The 26,700-nt window shown below is 31.6% G+C and overlaps 2 protein-coding genes across 2 annotated transcripts in view; one reads left to right on the top strand and one right to left on the bottom strand.

Annotated features, from left to right (window-relative positions):
• Positions 1–6,307, bottom strand: part of LOC143079610 (uncharacterized) — a 59,780-nt gene extending 53,473 nt beyond the window's left edge. Inside the window, exon 1 of the mRNA XM_076255041.1 lies at positions 5,894–6,307. Coding sequence (XP_076111156.1) covers positions 5,894–5,933 — 40 coding nt within the window. The 5' untranslated portion in view covers positions 5,934–6,307. The remainder of the gene's footprint in view (positions 1–5,893) is intronic.
• On the top strand, positions 6,064–26,214 carry LOC143079609 (uncharacterized). Its single transcript, XM_076255040.1, has 4 exons — positions 6,064–6,150; positions 16,868–16,996; positions 19,141–23,477; positions 23,628–26,214. The coding sequence occupies exon 3, from the start codon at positions 19,151–19,153 to the stop codon at positions 22,964–22,966; it is 3,816 nt and encodes a 1,271-aa protein (XP_076111155.1). The 5' UTR covers positions 6,064–6,150; positions 16,868–16,996; positions 19,141–19,150; the 3' UTR covers positions 22,967–23,477; positions 23,628–26,214.
• The last annotated feature ends 486 nt before the right edge of the window (positions 26,215–26,700 follow it).

Raw genomic sequence — 26,700 nt, 5'->3', positions numbered from 1 at the left:
TCCTTCCATATCTATCAGAGTTTTTGCATTCACAAAAATTACACAAATTACAAAAATAATAAATAAGGACTCACAGACAGACAGACAGACAGACAGACAGACAGATAGACAAAGTGAAAATTGTGGGGCTCCCACATCCACCATGTGGGGTTTCAAAGATATTCCACTTGAACACTACATTTCTTGAAATTTTAATAAGATTATAATCAAATAGCATCAATCCCTAATAATTTTTAACCAACCTAAAATAAAATATCTGCCAATGCATAATTAATGTACACTCTGCAAACTGATTTCCTGCATAGTGCAACATGTTAACAGACTGATGTTATTCAATTAGCATTATAAACAGATAAAAATAACCTAATAGAAATGAAATAACAAAAGACCACTCTGAACAAGATGACACCTTTTTAATAGTGTCTGAGGAAAATTACCTAAAAAGGATGCAAATGACATCCCAGATTTGTTCGTCCCTGATCAACATGACAGACCCCTGCCGATTTCCTTCACTTCACCTTGCCCGGTGACAGCTCAGAAAAGTATCAACACGTCTTTCTGTCAGAAACAACTGCTAAAAGGATTTCATACTACTGATTTTTCCAGCAAAGTCTGTCAGTTTCAATAAATCAACGGACGTTTTTGTCCTATCAAATATTGAATATGTAGCTCACTCAATATAAGTTTTAGTTCTTCCTTGTAAACAAATTCCAGAACTGTTAAGATTGGTAATTATCTGTGTATTGTACCAGAAAATGAAACTGATCGCTAATTAGATAACAATATCTTGTATTATTCTTGTCATTCACAGCCAATTGATATGAAAAAAAGCAAAATGTAATATTTAATAAATGTTACAAATTACATCTGAATTCAAAATAATTATTTTTTCGATTTTAGCTACATTTGCCTATTAGATTTGTGAAAGGTAAAAATGGTCCCACCAGTTTAGGATAAATGTTAGAAAAATTGTATTTCAAAAGAGTAATTTGATTTCTACCTGAAGGAAGGTTTAATGATAATGGCACTTTTTGGTCTCTGGAATTTGAAAAGCACAAATTATTATAAAGCTATTTGATGCTATTACATATTAAGACATAAAGAAACTTTTGAAATGTCTTTAGTATACTTGTATTTTTTAATTTTTTTAGAGCAGCATTCATGAATTCACATAAAAACAAACTTTTTGTCCAACTATTGCAATAATAAATGAAAGCAAAAAAATCATAGTTACCTTTCAGATATTTTTTTTATTAGGTCTTTTTGAGTCATATTAAGGCTTCACTTTTCTTGAATTTAATGCTAAATTTCAAAAACTGCCAAATTAACCTTATCTAAGATTATATGTTTTGCAAAGATATATCCTAAGCTTAATTTATAAAGCTGCATGTAATATTGTGTAAAATGTTTTTGGGTAAAAACTTTGCATTACTTGTATATTGAATTTTGCCAAAAAAAAGTATGTGAAAAATTCAATTCAAATGACCAGGTTGCATAGAATTAGAGTCTTTGGTCCAATTTCAGGATACACAAATGAGGTACCCAATTTTCCCTGCTGAGTAAATGATTCATCAGCCTATTCAACATCATCGAACTATGGACCCGATTCTGACTATATATAATACCAAGCCAATAAGGGGAGGTAAGTAGACATACATCTGCCAGTTGAAGCAAAGTCTAAGCCTTAAACTATGTATTCAATTTAAAAATTAGCTGAGATATTTTTTCTCAGTAAGGCCGTAGTTTTTTTATTTTTAGTTTTACGAACCCTCCTACCCTAATTTTTGCCAAATAGAAAAAAAAATTAAATTAAAAATGTTGATTTTTATTTTTTTTTCTCCTCCGACCCAGTGTTTTTCATGCAAAAAAAATAAATTTTAGTTCATAACTGCATGAAAAAATCTAAATTTATGCTCTTGGTGATTTAGTAAGTTGTTGCACATTGATTTTCAATTCAAACCTTGTCAAGAAAAAAAAATAGTTGTTACACTAGTAGAAAATCTCCTGGTGAAATAAAAATATTTTTTTTTGATATTGACGGTTGGTATTAAAAAAAAAATCAGCAGCAGCAGTTTTTTTTTTTTCGTCCTCCTACCCATTGGTTTTGTAAATTTTTTTCGTAAAACTAAAAATATAATAACTATGGCCTAAACAACAACCTAGCAATTGTGAAAAAGTGATAAAAATATTGAAGACAACACCAACATGAGGTTTTGCATATTTTTATAAAATATACCTTGTTCTGGGAGTTCGAACCACCCTTTTTTTTCATCTATTTTTTTAAATATATATATATTTATATGTGAATGTTTCATTATATTTTGGGGGTTGAACCCCCTCTTTTCAAAATGGCTGGACCTTAAGAAGCTGAACGGTTGAATAGAGGTTCTTTTACTGCTAAACTTACTGCAAATAAACCTATGAAGTTGTATGTGTATATAATCACTTCCAAAAATAATCCTTTTATTAGCCAAAAGCTAAGGGATATGTATATCTTTGACTCTAAATAAAGCAAAAATACTACATAAAGAAATTGAAATAGGGTTGTTTTTTTACAAACAGTCCTAATTCACATAAACAATTTGGATTTAGACGTGTATAAGCCAATTAGTAAGTTTCTAAAATTTTCTAAAATTTCTAAAATTTCTAAAAGTTTCTAAAATTTTCATGGCATTGTCAAACAAGAAGTGACTGGCATTATGTTAAAACATCTGAAAATATAAAATCTTGACTTCAAGTAATGTATATAATATGCCAAAAAATACTGATACAACAATCATGTTCAGTGTTTCAAACTATTGGGCCTAAATTAATATATTGTTTGTTTCCCCAATCATGACCCTGCCAAGTCAGGTGTGGGTAGGTATTAGGTAGACCGTAGATAAATAATTTTTTTTTCTTCAAAAAGCTGGAACAATTATCAGTCGAACCAGCAAACATAAAAATTATTTTTTCCAAAAAGCTGGAACAATTATCAGTCAAACCAGCAATAAATAAATTAGTAAAATAATATTTTGACAATAAAATTTTGTAAGTCGAATTGTTTTTGCAGGGTTGGGAGGGATTGGGGAAACAAACAACATTTTATTTAAGGCCTTGTCAAACAGGTTGCATCATGGAAAAACACATACTTGCAGTTCAAGTCAAGATTACAAGCTCTAGATCAAATCAAATCACTGTGTTCCAAAGTAAAAACTAGCAAAATATTTCTTGCTGAAAACAAGCATAGCAATTGCAATACTTAATAAAACAAAAACATATGACTTGATTCCCTGTTCATAATAACTTTTTAAATGCAAGATGATGATTTTATTTTATAAAGGAAAGATTTGTTCTCTTACTCTTAGTCCTACAAATTTTGATTGCACATCATGATATACCATGAGTTCAAATTTGATTTAAATCATAATAGGTCCAGGACCATTTCAATGAATTTTCAAGAGAAAGGTCCTCCTGAAAAAAAATCAAAGTTCTTGTATAAAGCATCAGTGTAAAGAATGGTTTCTTGACCTGTGTAATTGTCCCCTCCTATAAAAGATAGGTCCCTGACCTTTGACCTACATTATAATTTGAATCCCTAAAAGTAAATAAAATGGCATAGGGCTTGTAGTACTCCTGTAATGGTTGTTACAATGTTTGCTGCAAAACTTAAGAATTTCAAATGTCAGATGCAAGAAGGCACAGTTGCAAATGTATTTAACTTTTCTCACATGAAAAATTCACCAAAGCACCAACCTGCTCATGGTTGATGGTTCTCTATTGCTTCGACCGCAAATCAAAACTGACTGCCACAATACAGACAATAGTGCTATAAGTATCGATAATGGAACATGATCAAGCAAACTTTGTGAATGTTAGACAAAAGAGATGCAGAAGCAAACATTTCAAACCTTGACCTTAAATGTAATAGGGCTCTTCCTCAAACCCATCCCTGCGCCATTACTTAACCAAGTTTGATCAAATTTGGATACATAGTTGAAAAAGTAATGTCGTGAATCCAATTTTTTTTTTGAATTGCTAATCAAAGTGATCTTGACCTTTGATCTATTGACCCTAAAATCAAGTCTTGATCTTTGTCTTACTTCAGTCAATAAAAAAAAGATGTGAAGTATATAACAATAGGACAGCAACCCATTGACATAAAAAATTCAAAACTTTTGCCATAATGTTCATAAAATCCTGAAGAATACACAAGCAGTGCCAGCTTTTGGTGAAACATGTCTTGCTAGGTTGAACTGTATCATAAGAAGAAGCTTTCCCACAGCTCTGAATTTTTACAACAGTGAATTGCATCCCTGTACTTAAATTGCTTTTTCTTAAATTCAGATTTTCTGTCATTTAGAACATGTTCCCACTAAAGTAGATAACAATTTGTCATGATAGAAGCTCAATATCTATTTTGACATCATAAGTTTTTATATATAGGTTGCTGTTCAATCTATTCCTTCAGACTTTTACACCACATTTCTCTTAATTTTAACTAAATCTTCAACAAATTTAAGAATCTTTTTAATTGTTTTTCTTGTTTGTTCAATAATTTACAGCAGCTAACATGGCTAATGTAATTTGTATCAAAGCATGAGAAACATTTTGAAAGTCCTTCCCATATATGCCACCTGTTCAGCAGACTGCAGGCTCTGCTTCATTTCTGCACATTGAATTTTCAAAATCAATTTTACCTGACACAAATAAACGACTATTTTTAATGACATATTGGTGATATACATCTTTTTCCTCATATATACCAATCTGTATTGGTATAGAACTTGATGCTACTGATAAAAACCACCCCACTTAAGTCTTGTTGTGGTATTTTCATCATTAACAATAATTTATGAGTATTTGGCTGACATGTATGAAAAATAAATGATGTTATTTGTATCTTCCTTTGACTGATAACAGCACCTATCAATCAAATTGCAATTAGCATCTCCTGTTACACAACTGAATAGTGTATTCAAACCTTTGGAATTACCAAGAGATCTTACATCATACTGTTTGAACCAATCAATTTTTCCCTCATAATTTTAATAGCATGAATATCTATATAAATAGATATAATGATAAAATATCTGTAAATAATATAAAAAAAAAAAAAAAAAAAAAAAAAAAAAAGCATGAATTTTATATCATATATGGACAAAAACATTAAATATTACAACCATGACAACTTAAAATTGTTCAAGTATTTTTTTTGTAATGAACTTTTATAAGTCCTCTAATAATTTCCTTTCTTACTTTATATACATGTACTTTAAAATAAAAAGTAGATATTTCATAAAAAAAAAAGTCAAATGATATAACTAATTAAACAGGTTTCATTTCTTTTTTATATAGTATTAAACACATTATCCCTTTTCACCTTCATCATCAACTGAAATTAAATCGTTAATGTCATTTTATCTACCCCATTATCAACTTGTTACCTAATATTTTCTTTTTAAAAAACTGTTTGGAAGCAAATGTCTTTGTGTGTGCACTGCTGAACAAATACACTTTACAATAAAGCTAGAGGTGATTGATGGCTTAGCAGATTGATTGTACTGGCTCCACAAAGGCGCTGTGACAGCTGATTGACAATCTCCAATGAAATTTTTGATTGATACCTTAGAAACACTGGCAGATGTCTGATGCATGGATTCAAGGACCAATACACAATTGTTTAATGGCAATTGCAAATAATAAACATTCGTGATAGAATCGATCAAAAAGAATGAAGTGTCATTTATTATGTAAATAGATACCCTTAATTAGTTTTTGGCGGCGACTCGTCATTCGGGTATCTGCATTGAAAGACTGTCATTTTGACAGACGACGTGTTTGAGTGACAATTCAAGTGTGAAATTCTGTGAATATAGACAATGTCAGTAGTTAAATTTGATTTTGTACTTACATTTACATCTTTTTGGTTGTATCTGTTTTCTTCTTCCCATTCCTAACTTGTTTTTTGATGAGAATCCATCTGTTTGTTGACAGAAATATGTTTTGAATCTTACCGCACGTGAAGTGGTCGGGGCAGTGGGCTGAACTTAAATCTGACCCGGAAATAAATATTATGCTGACTGCGCATCAATCTTTTGGAGCATTTCCTGTTACTGGATAACGATTGCTTTTACAATTTAGCAAAATAGCTCACTATGCACACTTAATGTACGTTTAAATTGAATGTTTTTGCATTACCATTCACCTCAAAAACTGAATGACAACTCTTGTTTACATCAAAACTAATCGATTTCGCCAGAAATTTTCATGCACGAGGTGCGCACTGGTGCCCTCCATAACAAGTATGGCGGGCGAGGTTTGACAGTTTTGGTTAGGGAAATTATAGTCGATAAATTTAAAGCTGACTTAAAGCTTAACACAAACTGATATATTTGTATCATGTTATCCTCTATTTATCATGTGATAATCTCGTACTGACAATTCTTGTAATTTGTACTTGCACCCCTTGAGTGAAAGTAAAAAAATACTCTAGACTAGTAGATAGGGGGTTTGGGAAGGGGGGTCTGATACGGTACTGGATCCTGCTTATTCTTTGATGAGAATCCCATATCCTGCTTCTCCTTGCCATAAGAGAGCATGTAATTTCCTGTGTCCTGCCAGACTTCGTCTCCCGTTTTCACCCTTAATTATTCGACTCTCACATGTCAAGCTTTAAAAAAATCAGCCGATTCTTTATGCTTAGACCTCAATGAGACCTACAAATTTTTTTGTTCCCATTTTTCCTAATGACTTTGTACCATAAACTTGACGGAGGAATGCACAATCTCATGTCTTCAGCCATCAAACTTCCATTTGTCAATTCCGTTATGGTCTCGGAGTGAGCCTTTAAATTTTATCACTGTTTGTCGAATCTCATTTTGTCGCTGCATCAAATGGAGTAAATGTTATTTTAACAAATATAATACAGAATCAACATACTTTTGCAAAAAGATTATCATTAGATTATTCTAATTATGGCTTATTCACTTGTTAGTCCATGCTGTGCTTGTGTTTATTGTTGCATCATTAGGTCAAAGTATGGTCTTCAACACAGAGCCTGTGCTCATAAGTTTTGACCCTGACTTATTTATCATGTGATAATTTACATTATTTCCGGGTCAAGACTTATGAGCAAAACAATTCAGCAAGTGTTATAAAAAACAAATATAACACTGAGACACTAAAGTAAACAAAAGTCAAAAACTGAACTACAGGTTTCTGACTTAGGACAGGCAAATAAAGAATGTGGCAGGGTTAAAACTTGTTTCTGAATGCTTAACCCTCCCCTAACCTTGAACAGCAGTAGTTAGCACACAATACATGTATGTTAAAGAAATTTAAAATTAGCTGCTATTGGCTAATAACCTAAAAATCCAGAATGAAGCACATAAACAACTAATGTAAAAATCTCTTGGACAAAAGAAACCATCATAGATAGAGAGAAACTGTTTAGAATTAACCAAAAAAACAAGACAAGGCAAGATATCGTTAAAAGCAGTAATTGACTCCCTAGGAGTTGCCCTTGAAAAGAACTTGAGAGGTGGTTTTACTCACTTTTTGCACAAACAATAATAGATAAAGACAATCATAAAAAAAGTCATAGATCTGCACATTCTACAAATAAGAAAGAATTGTAGATTAGGCAACTGACTCCCTATAAAAGTTATTGACCCTGAATAACCATATTTACCCATTTTATGTATTTTGGGATGAAAAAATAGATGGGGAGGAAAAGAGGGGGGAGGTGACAACAATGTTCAGCAAAATAAGATTAAAAAGTCAGAAAACATTATGGAAATTTTGCCAACCAACTTCAAATATTACAATAGTTGTTATTTACCCCTGAATGATGATTTTTAACTATTTTTTAAATTTCATAAAAAAAAGTATACATGAAGTTGATACATGTAGGTAGATACATGTACATGTATAAAATTTCAAATGCAAATTAAGAGATCTACAATAAAGTCATCATGATCTTATTGTCAGATTCCTTATAGTCCTAGTCTATTTATTCTATAGCCCTTTAATAAATGTCATTAATGACATTTTTTCACATAATTTTATAATTTTGTCAATTACAAATGTACATACCGGTACATTTTATGTACATGTATATGAGAATAAACTTTGATAATACAAGTAGGTACAAAATGTATAAACCATAAACAGTAAATATTATCACCAATGCTAGAGCTACACAAATTTCACCAATACAAAATTATAACTAAATAAGATCTACAAGTAAACAGTGTTCAGATAAATATCAAAATAGCATACAGATTTTTAATGGTGAGCAATTGAAAGGCAAATGTGTTACTTCTGAGCTACCTTTTTATACAACCGCAAAAAAAAAATTGCGGTCGTATATTGGTGTCACGTCTTCGTCGTCCCAAGATGAATGTTTTCCGGATAATAACTTTAGTATAAGTAAACAGAAATCAATAAAATTTTAACACAATGTTTATAACCACAAAAGGAAGCTTGGGATTGATTTTGGGGGTTATGGTCCCTAAGGTTTAGGTATTGGGGGCCCAAAGGGCCCAACAATAGCATTTATCTAGTGTTAGAACAATAAGTTGTGTATAAGTATTTCAATTGTTCTGAAATTGTACCACAATGTTTAATACCATAAGTAGAAGGTTGAGATATATTTTAAGGGATATGGGGCAAACAGTCTAGGAATAAAGAGCCAAAAAGGGGCCAAAAAACAAGCATTTTTGTAGTTTCAAGTCAATAAATTGGAGTTATCATTCTTTGTCTAGAATAGAAGTTGAATCAACTTAAATCAATGCTATACACAATATACAATGCAATATTTACTTTACTACCAACTGATAAATTAAAGCAATCTTTACCATTCAGTGATTACAAGCACTTTGATTACCATTCTAGAGTTATGCCCCTTTACCATGTTTACAAGTGGAAAAATTTAAGAATTTTTCAGTTTCTATTCTCTTAACTTAAGTTTTTCTCAACTAAATTTAATGAAATGTGTATACAGTGTTCTCCCCAGGCCGTTTTAGCGTCGCGGTACCGCGACGCTATATTTTGTCACCGTGATGCTATAATAATTCCCGCGACGCTATAATTATTCCCGCGACGCTATAATTATTTTGAAGAATCTATGCTATTTTACTTGTCCTCAGTTTTGAATTTTCATCTATTATCGATTATGATCATAAAAATTATATCACCGTTAATTGTAATCCCTTTAAGTCGGACACTAAAGGCAATTAAGAGATTAAATAGCTAGGTGTTAATTGCCCTCAGGGTGATAACTGTTTGGATGCGAATATCCCAAGCTGACACTTGTGGCATGACTTATACCACGTGTCTGCAATCACCAATTTCGACATGGAAAAATGCAATCACAAAACAATTCGAAATCTACGTTTTGTATTACGAAATTTCAAAGATTGAAACAATTTTTTTTTTTTTTTTAAAGGTCGTTTATTTGTACATCTCTCCAAAAATTACTTTCTGTCTCTTCCGGTAATACGAGAGCGAGAATTTTGGTTTAGAGCTAAACTAAGTTTAATACTTCTTTAAAAAGTTATCATAATTGGCTTAAGTTTATGTTTAATCCATTTAATGCATTAAAAGCGTCTTATTCATGCACAATCTTTTGTCAAACAATGTTTATTCTCGGACTCATTTTCGTAAATTTTTCTACGGCCGCCATTGCACATTTTTGTGTAAACTGCGGATCGGAACCGGACCAGATATGAAAAAAATCCGCATTTTAACGATATTTAGTTTTGTATATAAACAGGTTGATCTATAATGAACCATTCGTTCATTTGACTTATTGTTGGGTAACTGAAACCACATATTTATTTTTATTTGGCACAAGAGGAAAAAAATAATTCTGTAACTATAAATGAATAAAGAAAACATAAACTGAAACTACTTTTTTTGTGGTTATAGTTTAATTGTATTCTCAGTTATGAATTGAACAATCTAAACTAAAACATATAAAGGAAATAGAGTATCAACGCGACGCGACAAACGACATTAAAAAAAATACAGTTATTTTTTTTACGCAAAATGTGATGCTATCCAAAATTTCTGGGGAGAACACTGGTGTATATAATGCTTATTACCTCTAAACTCAGTTTAAGTTCAATTTTTGGCAGCTTCACTTTTTCAGTTCTTGAGTTATGTCCCTTTATAACGTTATATGCTAGCGGGGGCATCATCTGTGTCCTTTTGACACATTCCCCGTTTATTTTTTTAGAGGTTACTATTAATTAATATTAACCATGACTGTATGACATTTTATATTTTAATATTTTATGATGTATTTAAATGAGTAGTTATTGTTGCAAGCTCCATTAGAAGTTTGAATTGAGATCATTTTTGGAATAAGGGAAAGGGGGAAGTGAAAAAAATTGGGGTGGGGTTCAATTTTGTTTTCTCATTTCAGATTTCAGAATTAAAATAGAAAATTTCTTCAAATATTTTTTCTTTGAGAGGATTAATATTCAACAGCATAGTAAATTGCTCAAACGCAAAAAAAATATTTTAAAATCATTAGACCACATTCATTCTGTGTCAACTATTTAATCACAATCCAAATTCAGAGCTGTATCCAGCTTGAATGTTGTGTCCTTACTTGCCCCAACTGTTTGGGTTTGACCTCTGCGGTCGTATAAAGCTGTGCCCTGCGTAGCATCTGATTTTATTTATTGCATATTTCTTGATCAAAATAACAGGCAGATTCTACCTGGAAAACTCCCCACAGTTATTGTTTTTTTATACGACCGCAAAATTTGAAAAATTTCTCGTCGTATATTGCTATCACGTTGGCGTCGGCGTCGTCGTCGTCGTCGTCGTCCGAATACTTTTAGTTTTCGCATTCTAACTTTAGTAAAAGTGAATGGAAATCTATGAAATTTTAACACAAGGTTTATGACCACAAAAGGAAGGTTGGTATTGATTTTGGGAGTTTTGGTCCCAACATTTTAGGAATTAGGGGCCAAAAAGGGCCCAAATAAGCATTTTCTTGGTTTTCGCACTATAACTTTAGTTTAAGTTAATAGAAATCTATGAAATTTTGACACAAGGTTTATGACCACAAAAGAAAGGTTGGGATTGATTTTGGGAGTTTTGGTTCCAACAGTTTAGGAATTAGGGGCCAAAAAAGGGCCCAAATAAGCATTATTCTAGGTTTTCGCACAATAACTTTAGTTTAAGTAAATAGAAATCAATGAAATTTAAACACAATGTTTATGACCACAAAAGGAAGGTTGGTATTGATTTTGGGAGTTTTGGTCCTAACAGTTTAGGAATAAGGGGCCCAAAGGGTCCAAAATTGAACTTTGTGTGATTTCATCAAAAATTGAATAATTGGGGTTCTTTGATATGCCGAATCTAACTATGTATGTAGATTCTTAACTTTTGGTCCCGTTTTCAAATTGGTCTACATTAAGGTCCAAAGGGTCCAAAATTAAACTTAGTTTGATTTTAACAAAAATTGAATCCTTGGGGTTCTTTGATATGCTGAATTTAAAAATGTACTTAGATTTTTAATTATTGGCCTAGTTTTCAAGTTGGTCCAAATGGGGGTCTAAAATTAAACTTTGTTTGATTTCATCAAAAATTGAATAAATGGGTTCTTTGATATGCAAAATCTAACTGTGTATGTAGATTCTTAATTTTTGGTCCAGTTTTCAAATTGGTCTACATTAAGGTCCAAAGGGTCCAAAATTAAACTAAGTTTGATTTTAACAAAAATTAAATTCTTGGGCTTATTTGATATGCTTTATCTAAATATGTACTTTGATTTTTGATTATGGGCCCAGTTTTCAAGTTGGTCCAAATCAGGATTCCATATGAAATATTGTGCAATAGCAAGAAATTTTCAATTGCACAGTATTGCACAATAGCAAGAAATATCTAATTGCACAATATTGTGCAATAGCAATTAATTTTCAATTGGAGTTATCTTTCTTTGTATAGAATAGTAGTTGATAATATATGTTGGAAATTTGCCAGACATGACTATGATGTCATTTTCTATTTTTATTTGCCAATAACTTTATGTAAATGACTTCATTGGAAATTTGCCAATATAAAATGTTGCTGATGAAGCTTTTTTTCCTTATCTTATCTAAAATGTTTTTAGATAATGTATGTTGGACATTTGCCAGACATGACTATGATGTCATTTTCTATTTTTATTTGCCAATAACTTTATGTAAATAACTTCATTGGAAATTTGCCAATATAAAATGTTGCTGATGAAGTTTTTTTTATTGTTTTATACAATAAACAATGTATATTCACTTTTACTACCAACCAATCTTTACCATTCAGTGATAACAAGCACTTTATTTTACATTTTAATATTTTATGATGTATTTAAAAGAGTAGTTATTGTTGCAAACTCCATTAGAAATTTGAATTGATATCAGTTTTGGAAAAAGGGAAACGGGGATGTGAAAAAAAAGGGGGGGGGGGTTAAATTTTTCTCATTTCAGATTTCATAAATAAAAAGAAAATTTCTTCAAACATTTTTTTGAGAGGATTAATATTCAACAGCATAGTGAATTGCTCAAAGGCAAAAAAAAACTTTTAAGTTCATTAGACCACATTCGTTCTGTGTCAGAAACCTATGCTGTGTCATGATCAACTATTTAATTTTAGATTTAAAAAGTTTGAAGAAGAAATCTTTAATTGATTTGTAAAATCTTGACATTTGTTTTGTGTAAAAAAAAACCATGTAATGTCAAAAATTTGATCACAATCCAAATTCAGAGCTGTATCACGCTTGAATGTTTTGTCCATACTTGCCCCAACTGTTCAGGGTTCGACCTCTGCGGTCGTATAAAGCTGCGCCCTGCGGAGCACCTGGTTACAATTGGATTTTGCCTACCTGTCATCATACTTTTTGGTATTAAGATGTACAAACTTGCAGGAAATTGTACATGTATGCTTCTTAAAATTTGTGTAACCAGATACGAAATTGCAGGAAATGATTTAATCCTTTGTTTCTTTATGATATTTCATGAAAAATCCCCAAAAATGTTAATTATTGCCTTTCTTAAGAAAACCAACACATTTTTATGTAGATTGTTTTTCATAAAATTTGTTGATTCTTTACTTATTTCTTCAGTTATTGTCAAACAAGCGGATATCCATATTCTTTATTAAGAATCCTTAGAAAGAGTGTCAAGGACTCTGGGGGGATGGTTGTCTCATTGATAATCATACCACATTTCCTTTATTTTTGTAAAGGAAGCTTTGAAAATATTTATCTTGTAGATTTTTTTTTTGTATTGGAAAATATAAACATTAAAAGTATACAACATGAATACACAGTGCATGACAGTCAGAGACTGAAAGAAGAAAGATGTAGGTTGAAACTTAAAATTATTTTTTTATCATTGTCAGTTTGGATTTTCCTAGTGTTTTTGCTGGCTAATATTACGAGAAAAGATAAATCATAAAAGTAAACTTGTCTTATATTTTAAAAACCAAAATAAAGAACATTAATACATGATTAAAATATTCACAATGCCAAATTAGCCTACCTCTTATTAAGGGCTATAACAATAAAATAAATGTTGGGGGATAGAATGGGATTGATTGATAGGTGTTTAACACCACTATTGTGCTGTTTTGTGGCAGTCAGGTTTTATAAGTGGAGGGAGCCAGAGTGCATGAGAAAATCATTGACTTCAGTAGGAAAACTGAGTGGAGTGGACCTGCCCTGTAAGGAATTCAAATTAAGAACCTCAGTGTTGACTTGCTATTGATCAGTAGTTGGTCTATTTAAACCGCTGTGTCACCCAGGTCCCATGATATCTGTTTTAAGGAAATAACCCTATATCAAAATATTGAGACCACTACAATACTGCTATTGTGAGTTGTTGCCCTTGAATGATGATTTTATTTTTAGATTATTTTAGCATTTTTGCCTCTTATTGTGAAAACTTTGATTGATAGAACCTAAGCAAATATTATCAACTATACAAGATCTATAACAATGGTATTATGACCAACGCTAATTAACTCATTATAGGAGTAATTGCCCTTGTATAGATTTTTTTATGTTTTTGCCTATGATCTTAAAAACTCAATTATTATAAACAAAAATGTAAACAGCAGCAGTTTATGACCTTAAAATTACACATGAATGACAATTTTTACCAATTTTAGTGTTTAAACTTATTATCTTGAAATTCTATTAGTTAGACATGATAGACAGTAGCTGTAAAACAGAAATACATTAAACATGATCTAAAAAAAAATGCCAAATTGAATAAAAACATTAATTGACCCATAAATAACAATATGGATTTATTTAAGTGTTTCTACCTATTAATATTGTTCGAGTATAGCAAAAACATTTCAGCAATACATTACAAGATCTCTAAAAAAAACATCAATACTTGTTATTCAACTTATTGCTCTTAAAGACAAATTTTAGCTATTTTGCATATATATTACATGTATCTTGAAAACTTTAATTGATACATTGATATACAGATAGTGCAGAAGGAACAGCAGTATTAAAATATAGATCTAAAAATATACAGTATACATTATGATAAATCAACAATTGACTTCTTAAAGTTATCATTGCCCTAAACTGACAATTTAAGTGAGGTTGCCTATAACTTTTGAAAAATTAAACAGAATTTTAAAATAAATACAGCAAAAATTTCAAGTGATGCATGATGTACAAAAATGCAAATCAGAAGACTTCTTTCACAAATGATGATTTTCACCAAGTTTTGACAAATTATTTTGAAAACTTTAATAACATGAATAGAAAGGCCAAACAAAAACAAAGAAATTATCTGATAGCAATCACAGGCAGATTTAGAGGGACCCAGGAGGCAGGGCTCCCCCTTTTGAGAAAAAGATTTGGTTGGTTATATAGGGAATCACTGAAGGGTGATGGGAGCGGGCCCCCTCTTAGGCAGCCAGTGGCCCCCCACTTATGAAAATTTCTAGATCCACCACTGGCGATACATAATTCACTAAAATGCTTAAGTTTGATGAGAACCATCCTTGACTTTTTGTATTGCAAAAGTGTTGGAGTTATTGCCCTTAAATGATTATTCTTACCTGCATTTCTGGTTTGAAACATCTTCACTTTTGGAACTTCTAAACAAATTAAACTTATTTCAACATGAATCATCCTTGATCTGTTACTGAATTTTTGTGCATTTATTATATTCTTGTCTGATCAACTAACTCATGACTGCAAAAAAAAAGGGGGAGTACAATGTCAATAAAAGTTTACTCTTTTGATAATTGGTACAATGTAGATGTGAAAACTGACATTGTTGTGACACCCAGTGTTTTCGTCAATATTATCAAATAGTGCAATACATTTGTATATGGTTAATTCTATTCGGATATTTAGCTCAAGGATACAAATTAAAAAAAAAAAAGTACCACAAAAAAAAGGCAAAATACGTAGGTCCAAGATTCAAGTTTCAAGATTTGTTGATAACGCTCAGACTCATAAATGTGTTACATGATGTCAAAGGCCAGAAGAGAGCATTTAAGTGACCAGATCTGAAACACTGGTTCACCTGACCTTGACCTCATTTTCATGGTTTGGCGATAAACATTGTGTTTTCATGATAAGGACAGCCTCTCAGAAACCATGAATTATAATAGGCCAGCTTGCACATAGTGTACATGATCTGTAAATGTTGCAATGTTGGTTTAAATGAAGATTTCTGTCTTACAGGGTTCATCTGACCTTGTGACTCTGGCCTAATTTTATTTTTCATTGGTCAACATTTCGTTTTTTTATTAGGTCTATTTCTCAAATTCATTTGGTATATGTAGGATGATTGTAAGAGGTACCTGTCTGACCTTCTTTTCATGAATCATTGGTAATGTTCAGTGTATGTGAAATTTTCAGTAAGAGCTTTATACTTTTACAAATTGGAACTTGGACAAAGAGTTATCTCATTGGCACTCATAATACGTAACATCTTCTCATATCTATTAAAATAAGACTTTCAACATAAACAGTAACATAGAAAACTCTCATAGACTTTGATCCACAATAATGTTAAATATATTTTACATACTAGTTTTATATTTACACCTATACATAGGAACTGTTTTGGTTTAGATATGTACTACTTTCCAATACTTGTATGTTCTTTTAATTTTGTGCGGGCTTGATTTGGTGGTAATTACAGTAACATCTTACAAAAGTCTATTCAAATCATTTTTCAAAAAATTCCACTCAAACCGGTGATAGGGGTCTTCTTAAACTTGCAAGTAAGTGAAAGTTTCTTTTGCTCTGTGACTTTAAGATGAAAAATAGCAATAAAAGAGCTGTTTCTTTGCTTTTAGCATTTTTTTTCTTTTTGCTGTGCATATAATGATTTTGTATGTCCTGGATGAATACCCCTATATATCCTTTATTTATCTATTTTATTACTAGATTGATTGAATCGTCTAGATCTATATAAATCAAGTAATGCCATAAAATGTTAAAAAAAACAACACCTTATAACCCACATTTTCTAGCTTATTAACTTTTGTAGGAGTTACAATTATTACATTTGTAAAAACAAATGGGAAACAATGTATTCTTGGAAGTCATAACTAATCTTAAGTCTAGTTTTACATTTTGCTAGATGCAGAAGTTAGGGCTGAACACAACATTGGTTTTAAAAGGTGAATAATCAAATTAAGAAAACAGCATATTTAAGTGTTCGCCATTAACATGATTAATATTAATACTGGTAATTGAAGATGCAGCAAATGGACATGACTAGTTGCTTGATTATGTGCTCTTAAAACTAAGTTAGCTGTAAGAAAAACCAGTGGTTAGTCATGCAGACTAATTAGTCATTGTCATTATTTATATAAGTATATTATTATTTTTGTCTTTTTTCAGACGTAATTGTGATGGACACGACAAGTATTGATGATGTGGATGATTGACCTCTACCTTTGGCTTTGACCTTTTGCATCAGCGTTGTCGTAACTACCACTAACTCTGACAAACTTGACAGTTCCTTAAAGAGTGAGTGATTGTTTGTCACATTGAGTAATGGCTGTCATTCTGCAAGGGCTTAAGCGAAAATCTGTCAAACAAATAGCTTCTTTACATTGACAAAGACTGAAGGATATATATTTTTTGGTTCTTAACTCTCATTAGTATGAGGTTCTTCATGGGTTATGCATTTATATAGGAAAATAGGATGAACACTTTGGAAACAAGAGGAGATTAATAAGTACACCATAATATATCCATGATTCTGATAGCAGTAATACATGTTTTTGCAAACTTTTTACATAACAAGATAATTTTTCAATAATTCTGGGAAGGAAATTACTGTGGTTTTTGTGGCAAGCATACATGTTGCAGCATTGCTATGTTGACATAAAACACAGTGAAAAATATGAAAGTTTTGAAAAATTTATTTTTTGCCAGGTCAATTTCATGTATATTATTTTGAATTTTTTTTAATTTTAAAATGGTTTTTTTCTAATGTTTCTTCATATATAATTATAATAAATTAAATACCATAAGTTATTTATCAATGAAATCAGTCAACTTATGCATACATCATTTGTTCAAGGGGAGACAACTCTAGAAACTTAATGTGTTAATGTAGAGAAAATTGAAACTAGCACTATTGTTAAATCACAATTAAAGAATGTTCACTAATGTTACACTTTTTTCAACAGAGGTGGCAAAATTGTTTTTAAAAGTAATCTGAAATGTTAACTTTTTATGGCTTCTGGAGTATAAACATGAACTTATTTGAGGATTTATGTTTGGGAATGACTAACTTTTTCATCATTTCCATTAAGCAACTCACAGAGCATCTATCCATGTTCTGTTCCAAAATAGAAAATATATTGTATATATGGTTACATATATCTAAAAAATCAGTTTAGACAAAATTTCAGTTTCATTTTTCTGGGAATTTATCATTTTTGTCTTAATTTAAATTTCACTAGAATTTTTACATGAATAAACCTTCCAATTTATATTGCTGTTTGTTAGAAATTGTCAGATCACATTTACTATTAGTTTTTGAAACTACTAAAACTTTCCATGCTTGAAAATGGATCCTTGTTATGTTCATTCAGATGGGGGGAAAAAAGCTTACTATAAAAGTCTTATTTTTCAATTAACTAATTTTTCCAAAAAAAAATTGAAAAAATACGTCGGAAGAATGTATGATAAATGCCAGGTTTTGGCCACAGGCACTTGTTTCTATCCATAGGAAGGTCAACTATCCATATAAATATTCTATTTATTCTATTTATATGGATAGTCGACCTTCCTATGGATAGAAACAAGTGCCTGTGGTTTTGGCACCCGAATTTAAAAAAAAAAAATCAAGCATTTCAAAATTATGTTAATTTCATTTAATATAATTTATAAATAACCAGGTTAATGTAATCATGACACATTTGTACAGTAAGATCACCTACAAAGTCACTATGACTCATAAAACAAGTTGAAGTTTAAGCACTGGTATAATTTGAACTATAAAAATTACCAATTCAAGCATAGTTTTGGGTCAAAGTAGATATTTGACCAAAATCTATCCAAAAAGATACATACACATCTTTGTAAAATACATTTTGTAGCAAAATTTCTTTTTGGGTAAAGTTTCAAAATGGTGGCTTTTTTGTCACTTTTTTGCTGTTTTGAACTTAATGTATCATGGTTGAAGCTCTAATTACCAAATGCAAGACAAAATTTAAAAATATAAGTACTGGATTATGTCAGACTTGTGTACATGTATTATAAATTATGCATCATAATTGAAGAACTTTCCCAGTGAAGGACATATCTCAAAAGTGGTCTATTGTTGAAGTACAATTGAATTACAAATGTATTACATCACTGGTGTCAGTCAAATACTCTTAAACACACACAAAAAAGACCAACAAAATCTGCATAAGATATATATTATGTACTATGAAATGCAAGTTTTAGCAAAAATTCTAGAACTTAGCTTTTTGCAGAGTAATCGAAACTATTTGTTTTATCATTATTATTATTATTATTTAGTTTAAAAAATTACAAAATGTACTTGAGTTTGAAAGTTTGAAAAGTGAAAAGGCAAACAAATGTTTTAAAAGGGAAATAACCTACATTCTTCGTGGAGCATTGTTACAACATTTATATTGATTATTGTATTTCAGATTTGAAGCCATGGACGAAGATGATGATATGCACATTTGTTTGGTTTGTCAGGCAACAGTCGTAGGACTAATAAATTACGTCAATCACAAAAAGTATGAATGTCCTGGAAGAAAAAATGCAGACAAAGGGGTTAAGACAGCCAAACCAGTGAAAGCTGTATCCCAACCTACATACACTCAAGGGGAGCCAACTACTCAGTCTTTCATGCAGTTATTATCACCGACTGACAGCCAGTACTCACAGTCTCCCATGTTTTCTAGTCACATAGATAGTCCAGCACAAATTACTACCAGTCAACAATTTTCTCAGTCACCAATGCATACCACTAGCCAATTGTTTTCTGTGAGCTCTTCTCCAAGCCATGGAGTAGGTTACACAACTCAAATCTCATTTAGTGATGAGATTGGCCCTGTGATGTCCTTACAACAAAATACTGATCTTCCGTCACCTCCTGCATCAGGAATGAATCATAACGAACAAGTGTCTACATCCAAGACTTCAATCCAAATTTCACCCATCCAGAATAACAGGTTAAGCAGCTCATCGTCACAAGGAACACAGCCTCTAACAGTTGATGCCAACGAGCAGTATTTAACACTTCCATCAGGAGGTTTTAGTCCACCTGGTAATGTTATGAATCCAGATGTTGTCATGAGCCCCGAAGGGTCAGATTTCTTTTCTTCCTTAGCATTGCAAAAGAAAAGTGAAAAAGTTGAGACACAACACAATGAACATAAGGATAGTCTGACCGCTGACTTGCCAATAGCTAACATTCTCAATAGTTTGGACTTGTATGATGAAGATTTAGATTTTGTGTTTGCAGACGACAACTTTCTGCAAGATGCTTTCACCGACGAATCTGATGATGACAGTTTTCCTCCACCAAACCATACTCATGGAAAGTGGAAACCAGGAGAGGGGCCGTCACATCACTCTAAAGTTTTATGGCAACCAGGCAGAAGACCAATGCATCCATCAAAAGGGAAATGGAGGCCTGGTGAAATGCCTGGAAAGGCAAAAGGCAAGTTAAAGTCTCATATCCTGGCAAGACAGCAAGAAAATGCAAAAGAAGAAGAAGAGAAAAATCAAACAAGGGTAGCCTATAAGAAAAGAAATGAATATAAATGCCAGTATTGTGACATAACATTTTCAAACCGGTTTGTTTTTTCAAGCCATTGCCAGAAACCAGAACATAAGAGAAATGTTTCAAACTACGATAGAATAGAAGAGGCTGTCAAGAGTCTTGATGTAATAGAATGGAAAAATGATACAAATGAAAATAACAAAAAAAAAAAACTTGACGACAAAATAAAAGAAGAAAGATCGAGTCCGGATAATGACAATAGGGAAGCTTTGGATGAAAATAAATCTGTAGAACTGGAAAAACTAAGTAGTAAAGTAGAGGAGAAGAAACATGAACCTCCTGTTTATATTTGTTCTGTCTGTGACAAAAAGTTCGATAGCAAGTACACAATGGCACGTCATCTTCTGTCGACTTACCACAAAAATCGTATAACAGGAAATCCAGATACCATCAAAGTTTTAGAACAATATCACAAATATATAGTATGGCTTAGCCCTTACCAATGTACAATTTGTCAATTTTACTTCAATAGAAATGATGATTTCATGGAACATTTAAAGTCTGAGGATCATAAACTACAGTGTGAGGGTCTTGACGGTGAAATAATGTGCAGCACTTGTAAATTTAGTTGCCATGACAACGGCTCGCTTCTTCGCCATATAGAGAATAATGGCATACATAAGCAAGCTGCAAAGAAGGGAAATAAGCCATGTATAATCAAAGAAAAGAATTATGATACAGTATGCAAATATTGCAAGAAGAGATTGCATTCTAAATTACACATGAAAAGACACATGCGCGCCCAACATTTCAAAGAATATGCCGAATATGAATCAACATGCAAATTATGCGACAAATTTTTCTTTGATACTTACACATACAAACGTCACATGGCCACAGGTCAGCATAAATTACGAGCAGAACAAAGACAGGCATCAGGGAATGATGCTACCGAAGAAAAGCCAGAGGTTTTTAATGAAGGAGTTAACAGGACAAGAATTAATAGAAAAGTTGAAAAGCCATACAAGTTGGCAAAAAAGAATACTAAGAGTATAAATAAAAGCTTCAAATGTGAATATTGCGACTTTGTTGCTTCACAATACAATGAGCTGAGGCCTCACTACATGGAAAGCCATGCAAACCATGTGTTTGTTTGTGAATTGTGTGATTTAACTTTTATAACAGAGAAAGCACGAAAAGTTCACTTTGCTGGAATCAAACATCAAACAAACTTGAGAAAATCTGAAGGAAATCCTGCATCAGTGATTCTGCAGTGTGATTATTGTGATAGAAGATTTGAAGATGAAAAATTGAAACTATTTCATACAGAAGTTTACCATTTACATCCTAATTCAGAAGAATCTTTGAAAGACAAACTAGGTCGTGGTGATGTGACAACTTTGATGTATCGTGACTTCCTGTCAACAATTGATCAAGTAGAAGATGAAAGAATTCAGTGTCTGGAATGTCCGAAGACCATTATGAAGGACTATATCCTAGAACATTTACGATCACATTCAGGGGACAAGCCATATAAATGTCGTTATTGCAGTTCAGGTTTTGCTGCACCACTTTCTCTTAGAAGACATTTAATGTCACATGTAGGTTTGGCAGACAGAAAATGTGAAATTTGTGGTAAAGAGTTCAAGAAATATGGTTCTTATAGAGAACATATGACAAAACACTGTCTTGAAGAGAACAACGCTAGCAAACTGATTTGTGATGTTTGTGGGCAGGAATTTCTATTACAAAAACAATTGACTACACATATGAGAAGACACGGAGAGAAGAAATTCAAGTGTACCTATGAAGGATGCCGTTGGGCATTCTATTTATACAATGAACTTAAAGCTCATTATAGGTCACATACTGGTGAGAGAGCTTATCTTTGCGACATCTGTGGATATGCTGCTGGAACAAAAAATCGTCTAAACCGTCACCATCACACACATACGGGAGAAAGAGCTCACCATTGTGAATATTGTAACTACAAGGCTGGAACACGAACTCATCTCCGAAGACACATGAGAATACATATAGGTTCTAAACCATACAAATGCCCTTATTGCCCTTATTCTTGCAATACACATGAGAATATCAGGAAACATATATCCAAAACCAAAAAACATGCTGGACTGCCGATTTATCCATGTAAATTTTGTAATTATGGCACAAGTAATACTGTTGATTTCCGTTTTCACTTGGAGCAGAAACATAAAGGAGAATTTAATTTCAAAGCAAGCGATGGATTAGCTATCATTGCTGGATTGTACAAAAAAGATGACGATCCAGACAAACCTTTGGAAGGAACAGAAATATTCCAGGTTCGTGAGAGAAAGATCAAAACCGAGAGACAGCCTCGTCAAAAACAAAAGAAACAAGCTATCCATTTTGTAGACACAAAATATGATATCCCAGAAGAAAACAAGATTGAAGTAGCTCAGTATCAAGTGAATAATGAAGATTTTCACAATCAGACAGAAATTGTAGATGTTCATGTTACGCATGAGCAGTGGCCAGCCTACACGACACAAGCAAAGATAACACCAATTTCATCCGACATGCAGTCTTACCAGAATGTAATTGAGCCGAGTTATTCTGGACAGATTTCATCTGTTGGATATTTTATGCCTGTTACAACTCCCTCAAATACTGTTACTGTAGAGAGTTCGTTGATTCCACAACCTCCTGCCTTACAAGTTGATGTTGTAGCTAATGGTATTAAATTTCACTATGATTAAAGAAAGCAAAGAATTCTGATAAAAGAACATTCTAGAAAAAATTGGGATGAAAAGGAATGAAAACAGTGATACTTTTAACTTAAAATGTAAAAGCACATATTTCATGTATTTTGGGGTATCAAATGTTATAACAAGATATTATGTTTCCAAGTTTGACTGTATTTTTTTGTTTTTTGGTTGGTTTTTGATGTTTAGTTTTTGAATACTTTGATTTATATTATTTTGTTGATTTTTGTTTTTGTATTTGAGAACAATCCTAGTCCATGAAATACATATATTCAAATAATGACAATAAGTAATTGTCTATATATGTTGTTGGTTGTCATTTTAGCATTGTCAGGTTTAAGCATTATTTGTTGGAAAAATTAAATTGTCACTCAATAGTCTATTACCATTGGTGCTGTAGTATTTAAAAAGAGATAAAATTACTGACCAACTTAATCAAATGAGGATTTTTTTTTTTAATCAAGATTTTAAGAGATCATTTTATTATTTAACACACTATGATCAGGTTTACTATTTATTAACACACTATGATCAGGTTTACTATTTATTAACACACTATGATCAGGTTTACTATTTATTAACACACTATGATCAGGTTTACTATTTATTAACACACTATGATCAGGTTTACTATTTATTAACACACTATGATCAGGTTTACTATTTACTATTGATATGCATTTCATGGAATAGAAGTAAATGTTACGGACTCTTCTAATGAAACTTACATGAGGGAAAACATATTTATAACAAGTCCTAGAAATGATGGAGACAAAAAATCTAATTCGTATTTAAGAATTGAATGCTTCTTTTTATAATAAACTTCATTGGGGTGTAAATCCGTTGACCGAAGTACATTTTGTATGAAGCGCGACCGCTTCATTCTAAAAATGTGTGCACGTTCAACGCTTTTACAACCCTATGAAGTTACAAAAAGAAGCATTCAATACTTATAATTACATTTTTTAGCTAGGATAATGAAAACACAAATTTTATATTTTTTTTAAATTTAATTCACCTGTGCACTTTATTGTGGGAACACGTGTTATCATGAATGATAAGTTTTATTGAGTAATGCAATTGCTGAAGGAATAACACGTGATGTGCAGTTAGCCAATCAGAATAACGTATTGATACATACATCTTATGTAATTATTTCAGTATAACATGTATAACTTGCAATCAATTTTTATTATAAGATGTTTTTGAAAAGAGCCCCTGATTAATATAGGCAATGAGAATGTAGAAATAGCTCCAATGGGTAAAACCGAGTGTATTCCCTAATGTATGTTTTAATTTAACACTGAAAAAAGTTTCTGATATTTTAATATTTTTATGTTGATCCATTCACTCATTATGAAAAATAATTTCATTATAATTAACAAAAATTGTTGACTACAATTATTAATTATGCTGGTTAATATGCTTGAAAATTATATTTTTGCTTGAAAGATGTGAGTTGTTGTAAATTTAATTTATTTTGAATACTTTGAAATCAATTTCAAAGGGCATTGTAGGCTAGAAAGCATATATTGTGTTTATATTTTATAAGGTGCTATGATCTATAAGTAGCTCTAGGTTTATCCAAGTGAATAATTATCTTTGGTAAAAACTGAAGACAACAAGTAATGCTATGTTTGCTTTATGCAAAGTTATGACTAAGATGAGTCTATCAGATCAAATAGACTTACAACTTACTTAAAAGATGAGTCTAAATTTCAAACAATATAAAAATAAGGAGATGTGGTATGATTGCCAATGAAAGAATTACCAACCAAACATCTAATTCAGTGGGATGAAAGCTATTATAGTCAATGACACAACATTTGACAATGACGAAAACTGATATAAAGTGTAGTCTGCTATAAAAGGCCCTGACATGAAAAATAAGAATTCTTTTTTTTTAGCATTGTGACTTTGATCATGTTGATATAAGTTTTGTCATAATTGAGCACTGGCCAGAAATCCTCCAAACAAGAGTTTTTGTACAAGCACAAATTGTGGTGAGATTAAACCAGTTTTATGTTGCAATACACCACACTTTTTAAGACCATATTTAATAAAAGTAAAACATACACACATTAAACTCCACATTCCAACTACCAACATGATGACCACTGACTTGATAAAAAAGAAATGTCACATATTCATAAGTTTTTAAGTAATGCATCAAAATGAGCTTGCTACAATGTACTAGTGAAAGCTTGCTGAAGTAGGCATGCTAGGAATGTTTATTTATTCATCTATCTACCAACATTTTGTCTATGCAAATTTTATGAATGAAACAAAATATTTAGTAACTTATTGCATTCTGTGCATATTTTCATAGTTTTTTCAAATACAAGTACATGCTTTCATGCACATAAAAAAATAAAATGAAATAGAATGAAAACTGATATTAAGAGTTGCAAAAATGATTTACTTTCAATGTAATTCAATTGCTGAATGAAATTTTTTCCCACCTATTTAATGCATATATTTATTTATAGTTTCATTTCAGAAGTTTTCTACATCTGATCAGTGAAAATTATGCTCTTATTTTGTTATTAGTTTGAATCATCTATGGCATCATGTTATTGTAAAAGACCTTGAAATTTTGTCAAAAATTTGGTTCTAGTTATCATCATTCTTGTGTTTAGGGGTAGTGTCACTTCTTTCCCATGTTGAGCAAGTGGTTGAAAAATATGATGTTATATTGGCAAATAAATTTCTTTTTATATGATAATTAGCAATACTCAACTATGTCCAAACTTTTTATTTTCTTAATGGCAAGGATACCATTTATACTGGTGCTTTAATAAATCTGCAGGGCTGTTTTATATGAATGCATGTAGCATATTTTTGCTTCTTGATAATGATAATGTATTATTATTATATAAGTTTATAATATATGTATTATTTTGCTAACATTTTTTGTGAATTTGTGAATTATTTGAACACCATGAGGGCTTTGCACTATGTGAATGGTGAAATGCAACATCTACATCTTGCACATCTAGCGTTTATGTACAAATCTGTAGACCATTAAATAGTCTCCTTGATAAAACCTATTAGTTTCTTTTGTTATCATGTATAAAAATCACATATTATTAGAAGATTTGAGACCCATACCTAACTTTTTGGGAAGTTTAAATTATGAAAACATATTATTAATGACAGAAGGATATATATGAATTAGTGGAAATTAATTTTGACTTAAATCAAGGCGCTATAAACAGCACAATAAAATATTCAAAAATGAATTTATAATTCTTGAACATGGAGATGAGCTGAGAGCGATCTATAGTTTTTATACATGTGCATGTGATGTATATTCATGTAATATTTGCCACTGGACAGTACACACCTATCTATCATAATAACATTATGTATAAACGAAGATGTGGTATGATTGGTAATGAGACAACTATCCACCAGAGTAGTATAGTATAGTTTGTTGTGGGTCATAATGTACCAAGTTGCCATCATCTCTGCCTTGTATTTGCTTTGATACAAATTAGCTTGCTCTTTCGTTAGTTTGAAGCACTAGGTATTCAGAGAGTTACTACTTCGTGTGTCATTTGTTGAGTGATTGTTTAATATGTAGTTTCTATAATTTGACTGGCTTTTGTGGCAGTTGAGCGCCTACAAAGAGGAAAGTCTGTAAAGGGGTATGTGGCCCCTTTTACCCTTGTAAATCCACCTCTGCTCTTGTTGTAGTATACAGGAATACAGCTGCTTGAAATAAC

This window comes from Mytilus galloprovincialis, chromosome 6 (genome assembly GCF_965363235.1).
Source record: "Mytilus galloprovincialis chromosome 6, xbMytGall1.hap1.1, whole genome shotgun sequence".
Classification (NCBI taxonomy): Eukaryota; Metazoa; Mollusca; class Bivalvia; order Mytilida; family Mytilidae; genus Mytilus; species Mytilus galloprovincialis.
Note: the sequence above shows the minus strand (reverse complement) of the source record. Positions and strands in the feature narration are given on the sequence as shown.